This window comes from Nansenia antarctica (assembly GCF_963989245.1).
Source record: "Nansenia antarctica genome assembly, chromosome: 1".
Taxonomy (NCBI): domain Eukaryota; kingdom Metazoa; phylum Chordata; class Actinopteri; order Argentiniformes; family Microstomatidae; genus Nansenia; species Nansenia antarctica.
The window spans coordinates 25,265,915-25,283,261 of record NC_137674.1 but is presented as its reverse complement, the minus strand read 5'-3'; the positions used below and the strand labels follow the sequence as shown (position 1 = coordinate 25,283,261).

The following is a 17,347-nucleotide window of genomic DNA, read 5'->3' as shown; positions in this document are numbered from 1 at the left end:
CCAGAAGTGCCATACCCTGGTGACCGTCCTGCAGGCCTCCGAAACAGAATCTGGGGGCGGCGTCGGAGGTGTGAGTAGCAACCAGTTCGAGGAGCTCTTGCAGGAGAGGGACACGCTGAAGCAGCAGGTGAAGAAGATGGAGGAGTGGAAGCAGCAGGTGATCACCACGGTGAAGAACATGCAGCACGAGTCGGCTCAGCTGCAGGAGGAGCTCATCAAGCTGCAGGGGCAGTTCTCGGCCGACAGCGACTGCAGCTCCAAGCTGTCCGTCGACTACACCCGGCTGATCCAGAGCTACGAGCAGAAGGAGCGGGAGCTGGGTAGCCTGAGCCACGAGCTTGCCCATGTCCAGCAGACCATTAGCAAGCTCAGCAATACTAAGGAGGTTCTCTTAGGGAAGCTTGACAGTGTTTCACAGACTCCTGAGACTGCTTCGACTGCTTTGGGTCTTGGTTCATCTCGGCCTTCTGTCGCTGCTGAGCTTCCAAGTCACCAGGGGGTAGCAGGACAAGGACACCGCGAGAGTCAGCATCAAGAGCTGGAGTCGCTGCGAGCTCTCCTGACTGAGAGGGAGGCGATGATCAGGACTCTGCAGGACAACAACCACCGCCTGTCCAACTCGGCGTCGGCGTCGGAGAGCGAGCAGAGAGGCCAGGCGGAGGAGGCCAGGCAGGTCCGGGAGAGGCTGGACTCCCTGCAGAGGTCCGTGAGGGAGAAGGACCTGCTCATCAAAACCACGAGGGACCAGCTGAGCCAGGTGAGCGAGACTCTCCGCAACCGCCAGAGCGACAACGAGGTCCTGAAGCAGGCGGTGACCAACCTGAAGGAGCGGGCGCTGATCCTGGAGATGGAGGCCAAGAAGTTGAAGGACGAGAACGAGCTGGTGGCGACGCGGTCTCGGGAGAAGGAGTCGGAGTTCCGGGCGCTGCAGGAAACCAACATGCAGGTTGGTTCTCACCTTCTTTTTTCTTTTTTTTTAAACAATATTTTATTAGAAGGAAGTACACAGTACAGCACTTATGGGTACACAAAAAGGAATGAAGGTGCTTCTATTTTTTCTTTTTCCCCTATGTATCCACCCACCCACCCACCCACCCATCAACCAAACACCTATTGCCAATAGAAAACTATAATAATAATATAAAATAAAATATCATCACAGAAGAAAAAAAAATCTGTCGTGAGTTCATCCATTTGTTTCTTAATGTCCTCTCGGAAATCCGTGAGGAATTCGGAAAAGTCATTTTTCAATTCAGCTTGCCAAGTTGCCATACCCGCATTCACGACTTCGCTCACCACTTTACGAATCGAGTCCAGCGTTTCGTTCTCTCTCGAGCCTCCCTCTTGTCTCGTCGGGGTAACGTTAGCTCTGTTGCTAGCTGCTCCGTCTTTCTCAATTCCTCTCTCAGAGGTCTTTCGAAGCCCAGTACCCTTTCTCTTATGTTTGTCCCCCTCCATCATTACGTTGATATATATCAATTCGAGTGCGTAAAAGATCTTGAATTAGGGGTAATTTAAGGCTGACACCGGAGCTCTGTTATTAGGCTGCCATCTCTGTTCGCGAGCCACCGGAAGCCTGGAAATGTATTCTTGAGCTGCACTTCTGCCTGTCGAAGAAGAATTTATGTCACTGTTAGGGCTTTCACACCGGCAAACTAGATGGCAGCTACTTCACTGGAAAAGAGGATAATATCTTCCACTACAGTATCTGAAATAAACACCATTTTCTATTAAACAAAACAAAAAACACCTACTACACACGTTCTCTTACTAATCAGCTGCTCCATTACTGGAATAGAAATGGCTTACGAAATTCACGTTCGTGTGTGTGTGTGTTTGCTGAGCATGTGAGGAAGATAGAGAGAATAATTAAACTTGATATTGTTTTTGATCACTAATGATTAGATTTAGATTACCGTATTTTCCGCACTATAAGGCGCACTTAAAAGCCTTTAATTTTCAAAAAAACCGACAGTGCGCCTTATAACCCGGAGCGCCTTATATATGGATCAATTTGTTAATTGGTTGATCCATACTGGTTGTACACGGCGCTCAAGGCGCTCTGTCAAAATGTTTCAGTACGACTGGTAAACTACAAAGCCGCACCGCTTGCAGCATTACGGTAATCAGTAAACACCGGTGTTGTGCTTACTCACAGTCCCACACCACTTGTGTGTATAAAGACCCCAAGTAAAGAAGACTAAACAGAGTTTCCAAGGGAACAAAGCGAGATGGCCACAGTTAGACACAGTTAGAGGACAAACTCCAACAGTGGGTTGTTGAACAGAGAGCCGCAAGTAGAAGCGTCTCTACAGTCACTATTCGAATGAAGGCAACAGCGCGAGCACGGGACATGAACATCGATGAATTTCGAGGCGGTCCTTCTTGGTGCTTTCAACTTGAAGTTTTAAACTCGATATAATAAAGAACAGTTTAACGATCACTAAACACTTCTAATTTGTGTATTGGATTCATTATTCTCGTTTGCCGGAGGCTACCGGTAAGGGGTTGACTTGTAAACATACTTTCGTTTTAGCTCGTGTTCAAAAGCAAGAACGGTGTGTTCATCTTGTTATGTGTAGTTATGTGTTTTTAGCATGTCGATGTTCTCCCAGTATGTTGTCATGTTATTAAAATACAGTTTAGACCTTCGTAGCGATGTGTTTTGTTAGCAGCGTTCGTAGCTGTGGCTGCGTTCAGAGTCACAAAACTGAAAAATTACGTTGCACATTTCACCAGGAGCTGTCACATATTGGTTGTTGGTTATAATTGTATAGCCTATTGGTTGTTTTCTGGTGTTGTTTTATTGTTTTGCTCTGTTTGTAGTCTACTTGATGTATTTGTATCAGCTGTTAAATCACCACAGCGGTTAATCCACTAATAGAGATAATACCAGATTGAAAATGCTTGTAGCTAACTACTCTATATCTCGTGGTCGCAGCTATTGCGAATTGCTATTCACGAGTCAGCTGTGAATCACCGCAGGTCCTTGACGCTTGTTGCAAAAATGGATGACGAACGGCTGATACTTGAGGTGGAAAAATATATATTTTTGACAGTGGGGAAGTTGACACAACACCGATGGAGAGGTGACGCAACGCAGTAGGTGGAGCTTGGGCGTAACGCAACCCCAGTCAAACGTTTGACTGCAGTATTTTCTATTCTATGCGCTTTATAATCCGGTGCGCCTTATAATCCGGTGCGCCCTGTATATGAAAACAATTCTAAAATAGGCCATTCATTGAAGGTGCGCCTTATAATCCGGTGCGCCTTATAGTGCGGAAAATACGGTAGATTACATTTTGTCTCCTTCCTTCTTGCTGGTCTCTGCAGCCTAGAATATGACACACCCACTGACGACGTGACTGTTCTACGTTTTGGTTCGCGCTTGAGAACCACTATTTTCTGGTTCCCGCTGCGAACCAACTTTTCAGGCTCCGAACCAATTGAGTTTCGGTCTGAACGCGCCGGCCGGTTCCAGACGCTTCTTTGCCGGTGTGAACGCCCTATGTGTGTGACAGACAATAAAGCTATCTTGAATCTTGAATCAGGTGTCCCTCCTGCTGAGGGAGAAGGAGTTTGAGCGGAGTTCCATGAGTGAGAAGGCTGCCGCCATGGAGAAGATGCTAAAGGACAAAGAACAGGTTTGGATCAGATTTCAAACTTTGAAATGTCTGTCATACCTGTCGTACCATACCATGTATTTCATTTAAATAAACTATAAAACTATAAATATTGTCATTAGTAACAGTAAAATATACATGCAAGAAATAAGTACATTAAACAGTGTTGCTGCTTATTATTTGTTCACTATTAGATTATTCTTTTTTAATTATTATTATTATGTTTAAACAAATGTAATCTGTTGGTTGGTAACTTTAATACTCGTATAGAAGTTAGAAATCATTCTATATTTTGTTACGGAAAAGATGACATAACTTTTGAGACTCAAAATCAATATATTTGAAAAATACTGTGAAAAATGTATATGAATTTATATGAAACGTGACACCTCCTAACTTAATACTCATTCAAAATATATTACCAGTAACATGTTGATTGAAACACATCCGGACTTCTTATTTCTTCTTACTTTCTCCCTTTTTTCTTACTTTTTTCTTTTCCTTTTCACTTTTTTACCCCTCTGTTTAGGGGTTATGCTATGTTTCTTTATTTTATCATAAGATGTAGATATGATGTTCTGTCCATGTCTATGCTGAAACCCAATAAAAACTCAAGTGATAAAAAGAAATCATTCTATTATCGTTTCACAGGGCAAGTCTGTGGAACTGAACCAGCTTCTGAACGAGATGCGGTCGATGCAGGAGAAAGCAGTGGCCTTCCAGCAGGAAAGAGATCAGGTGATGCTGGCACTCAAACAGAAGCAAATGGCGACGACCGCAGTACAGAGTGAGGTAAGATGGCCGAAGGTCGGGGCGCTTAGGTGGCGTAGCGGACTAAGCGTTGACCATGTAACCGCAGGGTTCCCGGTTCGATTCCGGCTGCGGACATGTCCTGCATGTCATCCCTTCTCTCTCTCTCACCCATCCTTCCTGTCATAATCTCTACTATATCTGTCATTAAGAAAATAAAAAATTAGTGGGACTGCCCCACTCAGAAAAAATAACTTAAAAAAAAAAAAAATGGCCGACGCTCCACTGGGGTCTGAACAGACGCTCTCAAAAGTATCGCAGTGCTCAATGTTATTCCATATATGTATTTAGTATACACACTGTGTGTATGTATGGGAACCAAATATCCTTGAATGTAGTGAATTGTCTTTGATTGTTTACAGGGTTCCCGCGCTAGTCTTAAAAAGCCTTGGGGCCCTATTATGCACTTCATAAGTCTTAAGCAATAAGACGAGGCGGTAGATCTAAACTTAAGACGTGGAGGCGTGGTCAAGGCCACTTTGCTATTATGCGTGCGGTAGTGGGCGCCTAAAACCCGGCGCTAAGCAAAGAAATTAGTCATGGGTGTGTTTTGGGCGTCTTCTCAATCAACCCAATCAGCGTGCCAGGTGCCATTCCCTTTAAGAACCGGCTGCGTGAAGTCTTTAGCGCTATGCTATTATGGAAGTCCTAAGAAGGAGGTCAGCGCGTATCTCTGCAGAAGAAAGTAACAAGCTCGTGCATGACATATGAATGAATGAATGAATGGTCTTTATTGTCATTGCTACAGTACAGGTACCAAACAACGACATTTAGGAGGGGTGGCTCCCCTGGTGTTAGGAAGAAAAAAAAAAACTTTAAGAAAACACAAGAAGGGAAGGAGCTGGTTTACATAAATAAAGGCTATGTACACTATCCACTATACTATACTGTACAGATAGACGACTAGGGTTGTCATATTGCACATAGTGTTATTGCACATTTATTTAAAGTGTCGCAGTTTGCAGGCTTGAAATGTACATATTTGTGCCTCAGCACTACACCTGATTTTTTCAGTCCAGCAGCTGCCATCAATCCGTCCAGACTGTCCAGGGCCCAGAACCTAGGTCTTTGCTGTGTTCAGGGCCTGGACGGCCCTGGGGTAGAAGCTGTTCTTCAGTCTGTTTGTCCTTGCGGCCATGGTCCTGAACCGCCTTTTCGAGGGCAGCCGGGTAAAGTGTTCGTACCCAGGGTGGGTTGGGTCCCTGGAGATCTTGGAGGCCTTCCTGAGACAGCATGTGTTGTACAGCTCTTCCAGAGAGGGGAGGGGGGCGCCGGTGATCTTCTGGGCTGTTCTCACGACTCTCTGTAGCGCATTTCTCTCCGCGGTTGTGCAGCTGGAGAACCAGTTGCAGATGCCGTAGGTGAGGATGCTCTCCACTGCGCCGCGGTAGAAGGTCACCAGTATCTCCTGCTTGCTGTGTTCCTTCCTGGGGACTCTCAGGATGTATAGCCGCTGTTGTGCCTTCTTGATGGTGGCTTTTGTGTTGTCCTTCCAGGTCAGGTCATCCTGCATGTGCACCCCCAGGAATCGGAGGGTTGAGACTCTCTCCACGCTCTCTCCGTCGATGAGCAGGGGCTGGATCTCGGACTTTTTCCTCCTGAAGTCTACGATGATTTCCTGGGTCTTTGACTTGTTCAGCAGCAGGTTGTTAACCTTGCACAGCTTGCTCAGTTGCTCTACCTCATCCCTGTACGCCGCCCCCCCCCCCCCGAGATGCATCCCACCACGGTGGTGTCGTCTGCAAACTTTACGATGGAGTTGCTGGGGTGGACGGGGGTGAAGTCGTAGGTGTAGAGGTTGTAGAGGATGGGGCTTAGCACGCAGCCCTGGGGGGACCCAGTGCTGAGTCTGAGGGCTGTGGAGGTGTGGGGGCCCACCCGCACCCTCTGGGGGCGGTCGGTCAGGAAGTCCTTGATCCATGCACATATAGAGTGTGATAGACCCAGGTCTAGTAGTTTGGTCACTAGCCTGTCTGGAAGGATGGTGTTGAAGGCGGAGCTGAAGTCCACAAAGAGCAGTCTCGCGTAGCTGTTTCCCCTCTCCAGGTGGGATAGAGTGGCGTGGAGAGTCGTCGCTATGGCGTCCTCTGTGGACCTGTGGGCTCTGTAGGCGAACTGGTATGGATCCAGGTTGGGCGGGAGGCGTGTGAGTATGTGGGCCCGGACTAGTTTCTCGAAGCACTTCATGATGATTGGTGTGAGTGCCACCGGGCGGTAGTCGTTTAGGCAGCTCACCGTGCTTTTCTTCGGGACTGGGATGATAGTTGAGGTTTTCAGGCAGGGTGGGATGGTGGCCTGGGACAGGGACTGGTTGAAGATGTTGGTGAAAACCCCGGCCAGCTGGTCGGCGCAGTCCCTCAGCACCTGTCCCAGGACGCCATCCGGCCCCGAGGCTTTCCTGGGGTCCACCGCCTTCAGCACGCGTCTCACTTCATGCTCTGTGAGGGTGAGGCTGCTGAGAGCTGGAGAGAGTGGTGTTTGTGTTGTGGTTACCTCCGTTCGCCCCTCGTCGAACCGGGCGTAGAAGGAGTTCAGCTTTTCCGCCAGCAGGGGGTCGTCCTCTGCGGCTGTGAGCCTGTTGGCTCTGAAGTTTGTCATGTGCTGAACCCCCTGCCACATCCGCCTGGAGTCGTTGCTCAGGAAGCATTCCTCAATCTTCTCTCTGTGGTCTGCCTTGGCCTCTTTGATGCCGCGCTTTAGGTTAGCCCTGGTGGTGCTGTACAGCGGTGTGCTCTTCCCTGCGAAGAAGGCGTTGTCCCTCTCGTTGATCAGTTTTTGGACCTTCCCAGTCATCCATGGCTTCGTGTTGGGGTAGACCCGGACCCGTTTGTCCACAGTGACTGAGTTGGTGCAGTTCACTATGTGGTTCAGAACCGACGACGTGAACTGTTCCAGGTCCTCATGCTCATATTCCTGCCATGGGGTGTCATTTAGGCAGATCTGCAGTGGAGCGGACCCTTCTGGCCAGGTTCTGACAGTCTTAGTGGTGATGGGAGCACTTTTCCCCATGGTAGTGTATGCTGGGATCAGGAGGATTGACACATGGTCAGACATGCCTAGATGAGCTAGCGGTCTAGCCTTGTAAGCACGTTTGATGTTGGTGTATACCTTGTCCAGTGTTTTTTCTCCTCTTGTTGCACATTTAACATGCTGATAGAACTTGGGTAGTACTGCCTTCAGGTCGACATGATTGAAGTCTCCTGCTATAATGTGAATTGCCTGTGGATCTGTGCTTTGTTGACCACTGATGACGTCATATAGCCGCGCCAATGCTAAGCTACCGTCTGCATTCGGTGCAATATAAACGCTTGTAATATACACTGCATTGAATTCCCTCGGTAGGTAAGTGGGTCGGCATTTAACAGTCAAGTATTCCAGGTTTGGGGAACAGTGGTTACTTACAGTTTTCGTGTTTAAGCACCAGCTATCCTTCGTAGATATAATGAGGCCGCCTCCGCGGGTCTTACCGCTGAGCAGCGTGCGGTCTGCGCGGTGTAGGGTCCGTCCTTCCAAGCTAATCGCGGAGTCCAAGATATGTCAGTTACTGCCTGACGGGTGAAGCGCAGCTCATACAAGCATTGCTGCTCTGTAAACAGAATAAAATAATATATATATAGGCAGAATAAAAGAATATATATATAGGCTATATTATACATATTTTAATAATAGGCTATAATATAATTGTAATTGCAATATATTATAGCATTATTAACAGTTGGATCACCAATTGAAAGCGCTAAAATGCTTAGATCACGAATCCAGGATTGATTTGAGATTTGGCCTACCTGTCAGCCCGAGGTAACAAAGTCGTTGCCGGTATATGCGCTCGGCGCGCCGTCTTCGTCTATCATAATTCCTTCCTAGGATATATTCCATTGTTCTCTCTCTCTGGCTTAACATTTGCCAGTGGTGGCATTTATACTGTGACCGTAATTGACGTCTTGCCGTGGAGCCACGTGCGTGTTCATGTGTGCCCACATGCATGCGCAAACCGCGGAGGCGCGCTCGTGTTTCAAAACGTGCATGAAGTCTAAACTTAAGAACTTTTCAAACCACTTCTTAGCGCTAGGAGCAAAGTCAGATCGCATAATAGCAGGGGCGCCTAGTGCACTTCATTAACATATGAACACTCCCACAATGAGTAATATATGCACGGGAGTCTTACGTCTTATGTGTGGGCGCCTATCGACACCTGCATAATAGCAGTAGCGCGTATGAAGCGCATAATAAGGGTGGCGGTAGGTCTTAACCTGGCGGTGCGTCTTAATTAAGACTTAAGACGGCAAGTTAAGAAGTGCATAATAGGGCCCTTGAAGTCTAAAATCCAGCGATCCTACTTCCAAGGCCTAAAAATGGGGCAAATTGCAGTTATTTGGTCTAAAAACGAGGTGCTAGGTCTTAAAAATGACATCCTGCAAGGAAATCAGCCCGACCACTATTCCAGTCCGACCTATTTACGCGGAAATTAATCAAGCTGGAACCCAAAAAATGCCAATTTGCTTCCTTTTTTGTCTGTATGGCAGTGAAATCCCTAATTTCATCACCTTGATGGATGACAAAAAGCTATCACATGGCGTCGCGAATAGGTCTAAAATGATATTCAAAGAGGTCTAAAAAGGTCTTAAATCCGAATTTTGGGCCCCCAGCTGCAGCATGTGAAGGACAAAGAGCAGCGGCAGAAGTTGGAGCTGGACAGGTTACGCAACCACCTCCTGGAGATGGAGGACTCGTACACGCGAGAGGGCCTGGCTGCGGAGGACAGGGAGACGGAGCTACGGAAGAGGGTGTCCGTCCTGGCAACCTCCTCCAGTGCTGTGGAGAGCGCCAGGTAAACGTTGGCTTGTCAATGGATAAAGGTGTTCCTAGTTGCAGGTGCTGAAATATGAGGTCCATAAGAATTGAGTTTGTAGTCGATTTTATGGTTCACTTTTTTTAGTCTTTTGAATAGGCTAGGTGCACGATCTCCACTACTTCCTGAAAGGCACCTTGCATGAACATATCCTGTCTCATCTATTGGTTTAATTGATTAATCAGCTGTGCGATAAACTGTTGGAACACACAGTGCACAGCTGATTAATCAATTAAACCAATAGAGTGAGACAGGATATGTTCATGCAAGGTGCCTTTCAGGAAGTAGTGGAGATCGTGCACCTAGCCTATTGGATTTGTTTTGTTTCAGAATCAGAATCAGAATGACTTTATTCGCCAAGTAGGTTTTCACATACCGGTACAAGGAATTTGCTGTGGTTGTTGGTGCAAACAGGCAACATAATAATAATAATTAAAAAGTAGTGCAAAAAACGTCAAGAAGCATAGATATAAAATAAAGTAAGATATAAATATGAGTGAATATTTACAATATATAGTGTATATGGGGGCGGGGTAAGAGTCTGTGTCAGTGGGGGTCCCGGGCCTTGTTGGTGAGGCTAACTGCAGATGCAAAGAAACTGTTTTTGTGGCGAGAGGTTTTGGTTCTGATGGACCGCAGCCTCCTGCCAGAGGGGAGTGTTTTAAACAGATTGTGTCCGGGGTGAGAGGGGTCGGCCACAATCTTTCCTGCACGCCTCCGGGTCCTGGAGAGATGTCAGGTTGCAGCCCATCACCTTCTCTGCGGAGCGGAGCTGGTTTGAAGGTGTTATTACGACTGTCTTGTCTTGATGTCTTATTCTGATCTTACACTTCTTCTTCCCCACACGTAGCCAACAGGCCAGCCTGCAGGTGGAGTCCCTGCAGGAGCAGCTGAGTGGAGCGGTGAGACAGAGAGACGACGCCATCATCCAGCTCCGTACCTCCCAAGACCAGGTCAACCAGTATGCAGTGTCACTCTCAAACCTGCAGATGGTGCTAGAGCAGTTTCAACAAGGCAAGTAACCGCCGCTCCCACACCACCATGCACCTGGTGCTACTGTATATGCAAGTAGCTCTGAGGTCTCTCTGCGTGTCTCATTGTATATATAATGCAAGTTGATTCTTGTGGTGTCTAAAGGCACCAGTTATTGTGGGGCGGCTGTGGCGCAGGAGGTAGAGTCGGCGTCTAATGATCACAAGGTTGGCAGATCAGCGGTTCGAGCCCCGGCTGGCCACATGTCGAAGTGTCCTTTGGCACTATATAAGTGCAGTCCATTTACCATTTACCATTTCTGATTTTATTCTGTTATTTTATCAATCGTTTTCATGTCCTGACTCAATGTCCTGACCTCCAGACAGGTTACTAATGTTTTTGTCTTTTTTACTCTTCCCCCCCTTTAGAGGAGAAAGCCATGTACTCATCAGAGCTCGACAAGCACAAGAGGGAGAAGGACGAGTGGAGGAGGAAAGCCCTGAAGCTGGAGGACAGAGCTTCAGCCCTGCAGGTAGACCAGGGCTCAAAATTAATGCCGTTTTACTTGTCCGGAGCAACTAAAACTTTTGCCGGGTTTGTTTGCCCGGCAAAAGTTTTACTTGCTCCGGACTTATCTTTTTTATTGTCATGTATGAATTTCTGTAAAGTTCTGCAGTTTTTCAGTGGGGCCATGGCTCCCCTGCAAGCATGAATTAATCAAATCAAATCAAATCACTTAGATCAACCTGGACGAGGCCAACGCTGCTCTGGACTCAGCCTCTCGGCTCACTGACCAGCTGGACCTGAAAGAGGAGCAGCTGGAAGAGCTGAAGAAACAAGGTGAGCAAATGTCTTTAAACAAGGTGAGCAAATGTCTTTAAACAAGGTGAGCAAATGTCTTTAAACGAGGTGAGCAAATGTCTTTAAACAAGGTGAGCAAATGTCTTTAAACAAGGTGAGCAAATGTCTTTAAACAAGGTGAGCAAATCGTGAGCTTAAGACCAATGCACACGGCGTGCGATCTTGTCGCACGACAACAAGTGTGTGGGTGTGAATGGAGAATCGAATGTTGTCGTGCGACAATATCGCATCGCACGCCGTGTGCATTGGGCTTTAGAATGATAAGGTTCTATCTCCGTTTAGGGCAGTTCAGAGATATTGAGCGTCAAAGTTTTGACATTCCATTATGTTTTGTGAGATGGAACCTTTGTATTTTATTCATTACTAACAAAAAAATGGCAACATTTTAAAAATAACACCACACAGGCATTAATAAACACCCAATGGATCAGATTATGTAAAAAACTAAATTTTGACCAAAGATTTAGATAGAACCTTATAATTCTAACGTCACGAAATGTCTTTAAACAAGGAGAGCAGATGTCTTTAGCTGCACGAGTCGTTACAGGTTCCACTGAATTTACGATCCCTAAGATATTGCGTCATCCACTATGCAATGGTTATCTCCTTGTGTATTGAGACTTTCTCTGTGATCTTTCATGCCAAGGCCAACTCTGATGGCAAGGGGAGGGTATCATGACATTTGAAGCTCACCATACAGCCCAGGGCTCGACATTAACGCTGTTTTACTTGTCTGGAGCAAGTAAAACTTTCGCCGGGTTTGTTTGCGCGAGCATGGCGACGCTGCTAGATCCTGGATCTGTTTACCTGTGTGCAGGAAGAACAACAGACGGCGCAGGCGCGAGACTAGACTAGATGATCGTGAGTGAAGATATTATCAAAGCGTACGCGCCTGTCGATCACCCGTACGCTTTGATAATATCTTCACTCACGATCATCTAGTCTGGTCTGGCGCCTGCGCCGTCTGTTGTTCTTCCTGCACACAGGTAGACATATCCGGGATCTAGCAGCGTCGTCGTGCTCGCGCAAACAAACCCAGCGAAAGTTTTACTTGCTCCAGACAAGTAAAACGGCATTAATGTCGAGCCCTGCAAGGCCAACTCTGATGGCAAGGGGAGGGTATCATGAAATTTGAAGCTCACCATACAGCCTTTGCTCTGATCACGAAGCGTTTTCACCACATTTCTATGGTCTTTTACAAGGCTATAATGAAACAATCATTGTCCCTTCACCCTGAATGTCTCTTTCTGCATGATTTATAGCTCGGTTCAAAGACTCGTGTTGCCCATCTGTTGCTTTTGCTTAAGATGTTAGGGATGATATGCATTCTTCTGTGATACCTTGCTGTCTCTTTCTGACAGCATGTACATTTCATACCCTGTCCCAACTGCCAAGTTCTCTTTGAACGTCAGGCTTTTTTTCCCCCCGTTTTCCATATCTTTCATGCTGAATGCCTTGTACTGGGTTAGCCCTTAGACCCCTTATCCAACCCTCATTTGTTGTCTGCAGGGTTCCCGCGCTGGTCTTAAAAAGCCTTAAAGTCTAAAATCCAGCAATCCGATTTATAAGGCCTAAAAAAGTCCTACATTTCCGTTATCCGGCCCAAAAATGAGGTGCTAGGTCTTAAAAATTAGATCCTGCAAGGAAATCAGTCCGACCACATCTATTTACGCGGAAATGAGTCAAGCTGGAACCCAAAAATGCCTCCGCACCTGGAGGATGACAAAAAACTATCATACGGTGTGGCGAATAGGTCTACAATTCTATTCAAAGAGGTCTAAAAAGGACCAATCAATTTGACTTGTTGAAACTTGTAGGAACCCTGTGTCTGGCATTCCAGCATGTTCTACAGTCACATTTCACACGTTCTTATCGTCCACTCTCAAATAACAAAAATAGAATAAATCAAATCGTAGCGCCCTGGGGTAGATTTTCCCACATCATTTTAGTTGCGCCGCAGCAGTTACGTCACAATAAATTCTCAGACTCGCCTGCTCTTCAGGCATGATAAACATCCAGACAATTGTGACGGTATTCATTTGTTTTTTGTTTTTTTAAAAAGGCTCTGAAATGGTTAAATATAGGCCTGGTGGTGCACCCACACCGAACATCTGCCATCTCATTGATGACATGACATGTCTGCTTGATAAATATGTCAACAATGTTTTATTAAAACATAAGACTGAAGTGTTGACTGTAGCCTGTGTTTAAAACATCTGCTGCTGGACCATGACGATGTGTGTGTGTGTGTGTGTGTGTGTGTGTGTGTGTGTGTGTGTGTGTGTGTGTGTGTGTGCTCTCCAGTGGACTTAAGGCAGGAGATGTTGGAGGAGGCTCAAGACAAGTTGATGAACCTGCTCAACAGCACAGAGGGGCGGGTAGACAAGTAAGTTCATTCAACTCTGATCCTGAACAAGAAAACGTGAGCTCACGTCTAATCTCACGATTTCTTCTTTCGTTTTATTAAGCTAGATCAGAGGTTATAGTGAAATACTATCAAACAGTAATCAAGACATCTAGGTACTATTGAGAGTTAACGTTAAGTACACGAGATGTGACCAAAGTAAGTGAAGTGAAACTTTATTTATATAGCGCATATAGTACATGAATGCAACTCAAAGTAAAGGTCATGTAGGTGAAATTGATGACATTTCTGTACCATACACATAGCTTGGCCTATTCGGTTGTTAAGTCTTACGTCAAACGTGACGTTTAGCAATTTCCCGGTCCAAACCAGAAATTCCCCGCACCAGAATACCAGTGTACTACAGCGGTAGAATGACAGTTCAATCGTTTTTTAGACTGGGATCTATTAATACAACAAGGGACATAGCACTTTCACGTTTTCCCCATATTGTCAGCGTCTTTGAGCCTTGGAAAAGCGCTATATAAATATAATGTATTATTACTATTACTGCGGCATTTCGAAGAGAGCGCCTCAGCCAACGTTGGACCCGGAAACACGTCACGACTTAACAACCGAATACACATAGCTTGGCCTATATCTAACAGATGCATAGGGCGCAGGGCTATCGTTCCTGCAGGTGTAACTGTTGTCCATGTCCTTCTGTCTCCTCAGGGTTCTCATGCGTAACCTGTTCATGGGGTACTTCCACCACCCGAAGAACAAGCGCGGGGAGGTGCTGATCCTCATGGGCAGTGTGTTGGGACTGGCCCGGGAGGACGTTGATAAGGTGACAGAAACCGCGAACCCCTCTCCCCTGCCTGTCTCTGTCCTGCTTTCTCTAATCCTCCTTTCCAAACTGGTGCTATCTGGTGCTCTCACTGATTTCCGAGTATCTCAGAGTTTTTGAAAAACCTTTTGAATGATTTTAATGTTCATTTATTTTTAAATAATTAAATAATGGCAATGATTTGGCGTCAGTTGAGGTAATGACACATTCCCTGTGACTGTATTGTTATTCATACTCATAGCTTATAGCAAACTATCAGGTCATGTGTTTTGCTTGGCTTTCCCTTCACAACTGATAGTATTGTTAATCACTGTGAACTCTGGTTTTTTACCCTAGGGAAAATGTATTCCTTTATTATTGAAAAAAGATATTCATGTTTTTGGCAACAGTAGAGTAGTGGAGGGAATAGAGGCCTGTATTTCTCCCTTCATGTACTGTATGCAGGGTTCCTACAAGTTTCAACAAGTCACATTTAAGACCTTTTTTAGACCTTTTAAAGACCTCTTTGGGTAGCATTTTAGACCTATTCGCGACACCGTATGATAGCTTTTTGTCATCCTCGAGGTGATGAAATTAGGGATTTCACTGCCATACAGACAAAAAAAAACTGGTAGGCCAAAGAAGGCTATTACAATGGATGACTGAAGAATGTTCACCATGGTAAATGGTAAATGGACTGCACTTATGTAGCGCTGGTATGAACGCGGGCTCGTTCGCCAGACAGCGGCAACGTTCGGAGGTTCCCAAACGCGAACGCGAACCGGCATGGTTCTTTGCCGGTGTGAAAGCCCTGTGGGAGCAATTTGGGGTTCAGTGTCTTGCCCAAGAACACTTCGACATGTGGCCAGCCGGGGCTCGAACCGCCGATCTGCCAACCTTGCGATCATTAGACCGCGGCTCTAGCTCCTGAGACACAGCCGCCCCTGAATGACCATGATTAAGAATGTTTGCTTACAAAGTACCTAAAAGAGCCATGTACCAGAGTAGGAGAAACAAGGAACTGCCCAATATCCACAGAGTACCTGGTGCAGGATAAACATGGTTGAGGAGGTGCTATGGCATTTATGGCTTCCGCTGGAACTGGCTCACTTGTCTTAGTTGTTGATTTAACTGCAGGAGCAGCAGGATGAGTTCTGAAGTGGACAGAAACATCATGTCAGCCCAAGAGCAAGCAGATGCCTCCAAAATGCATACAGACTGGACAGCTCTTCATCATACAGCAGGACAATGACCCAAAGCATGCTGCCATAGCAACTAGGGAGGACTTCAGGCTCAAAAAGTGGTTGTTGACTGCAGGGTTCCCGCACTGGTGTTAAAAAAGCCTTAAAATCCAGCATCCCAATCCACAAGGCCTAAAAAGGTCCCAAATTCCAGTTATTCTGTCTAAAAATTAGGTGCTAGGTCTATTTACGTGGAAATTAATCAAGATGGAACCAAAAAAATGCCAATTCACTTCCTTTTTTGTCTGTATGGCAGTGAAATCCCTAAAATTATATCCAAAGAGGTCTAAAAAAAGGTCTAAATAGGTCTTGAATTTGACTTGTTGAAACTTGTAGGAACCCTGTCCAAGTCAACCTCCAGGTTTAGATCCTATTAAACTATTAAACTATTACACATGCATTTCATCTGCTGAAGAGGAGAGTTGAGGCGAAACGTCCTCAAAACAACAAGTGAGGATGGCTGCAGTACAGGGCACTACTGTATACATCATGTTATGCAGGGAACTCTGTCATCTCTTAGGGGTTTATTTGGTCTCCATCAATCACTAGGAGTATAGTCTATTGGTACTATTGTGTTCTCTCTTTGAATGAAATTAAAGTTGCGCTGCAGTTTTTTAATCATAAATTGCAATCTATGGCAGGTTTCACGCCCAATGAGGTACATGGTATAAAACTGTGCAGTTGGCTGATTTTGGTGTTCCAACTTAAGTATATGAAGACGGCAGGCCCTAAGTAGTCGATTCCAAAGTCTGATCACTTTTTAACTCCAGCAGTTCCTGCAAATCTTGTCTGAGCCCGAGCCGCTAAGAAAGCATTTCCTTATCCAGAGCTGCTGGCAGGGCCGGAACCGATTGGGACTAGAGTCAACTATTCAGACTGTATTACCCAACAGCCTTAAAGGGAAACAGACTGGAAGAATGAGTGGCAAATGCGATTACAACCCCACTGAAGGCTTACTTTTTATTGCTCCTGAGATTGTTCCACTTCATGTCTTCCTTTTTTTTTCTTCACTTCTCCCTCGTTTCTCCTTCATCATGCCATTGAAATTTTTCCACTGAAGTCGTGTTTACAACTTCCAAGTGTCCCACAAAACCGACCCTCTTTTCAGAATGGGCCTCAATGGAACGGCTGCCCCCCCCCCCCCCAGTCATCCCTTTCAAGCCTGTTCTTTTTTTGGGGGGGGGTAATCATGGACAGCTCAGGTTCTCAATGTTTGTGTATGTAGAGTGTTCATCATTTACACTCTGCTTGCCATTGTTTGGTTTTGGTTTTGGCCCAAGTAGTGGCCTAAGTACGGTGTTTTGTATTCTTTAACTCAACACCCATCTTTGTAAGTATCAGGTTGCCTGAGGAAGTTTATCTTCTTTTCCTTGTTACAGGGTTCCCACGGGTCCTTGAAATCCTTGAAAGTTTGTGAATTTGAGAAAATCAAGGCCTTGAAAGTTTTTGAAAATTGACATGGGTCATTGAAAGTGCTTGAATTCCCCTCTCTCTCTCTCTCTCTCTCTAAAAAAAAGATTTTACGTAATTATAGTAGATAAGTCTGTGTATTGCTTAACTTAACACATATTTCACAATATATTGTTTTGCTGTGCTGTGGTAGAGAAGGCAAGAGACCATCTAGTGTTCACACATTCAAGCCTCTCTTTTTAATTGTTGTCTGTGAGTGGATAGTTCCTATTATATCAATTCTCATCTAGATCTGTCTCAAACTATGCCGTGTTGGGTCCTTGAATCTGAGGGAATTGAGTCTTGAAAGTCCTTGAAAAGTGCTTGAATTTGATGTTTCAGAAGGTGTGGGGACCCTGTAGCTATTTC

At 45.7% G+C, this 17,347-nt stretch overlaps 1 protein-coding gene across 2 annotated transcripts in view; it reads left to right on the top strand.

Annotated features, from left to right (window-relative positions):
* trip11 (thyroid hormone receptor interactor 11) overlaps positions 1-17,347 on the top strand; it is a gene marked incomplete at its 5' end in the record, with an annotated part of 31,176 nt that overhangs the window by 12,910 nt on the left and 919 nt on the right. For both annotated transcript variants that reach the window (XM_080537375.1, XM_080537374.1), the window contains 9 exons: positions 1-946; positions 3,552-3,644; positions 4,275-4,415; positions 9,080-9,261; positions 10,133-10,296; positions 10,683-10,786; positions 10,995-11,094; positions 13,420-13,501; positions 14,195-14,309. The exon at positions 1-946 is cut by the window's left edge and continues 2,018 nt beyond it. In XM_080537375.1, the coding sequence (XP_080393501.1) occupies positions 1-946; positions 3,552-3,644; positions 4,275-4,415; positions 9,080-9,261; positions 10,133-10,296; positions 10,683-10,786; positions 10,995-11,094; positions 13,420-13,501; positions 14,195-14,309 (1,927 nt within the window). The remainder of the gene's footprint in view (positions 947-3,551; positions 3,645-4,274; positions 4,416-9,079; positions 9,262-10,132; positions 10,297-10,682; positions 10,787-10,994; positions 11,095-13,419; positions 13,502-14,194; positions 14,310-17,347) is intronic.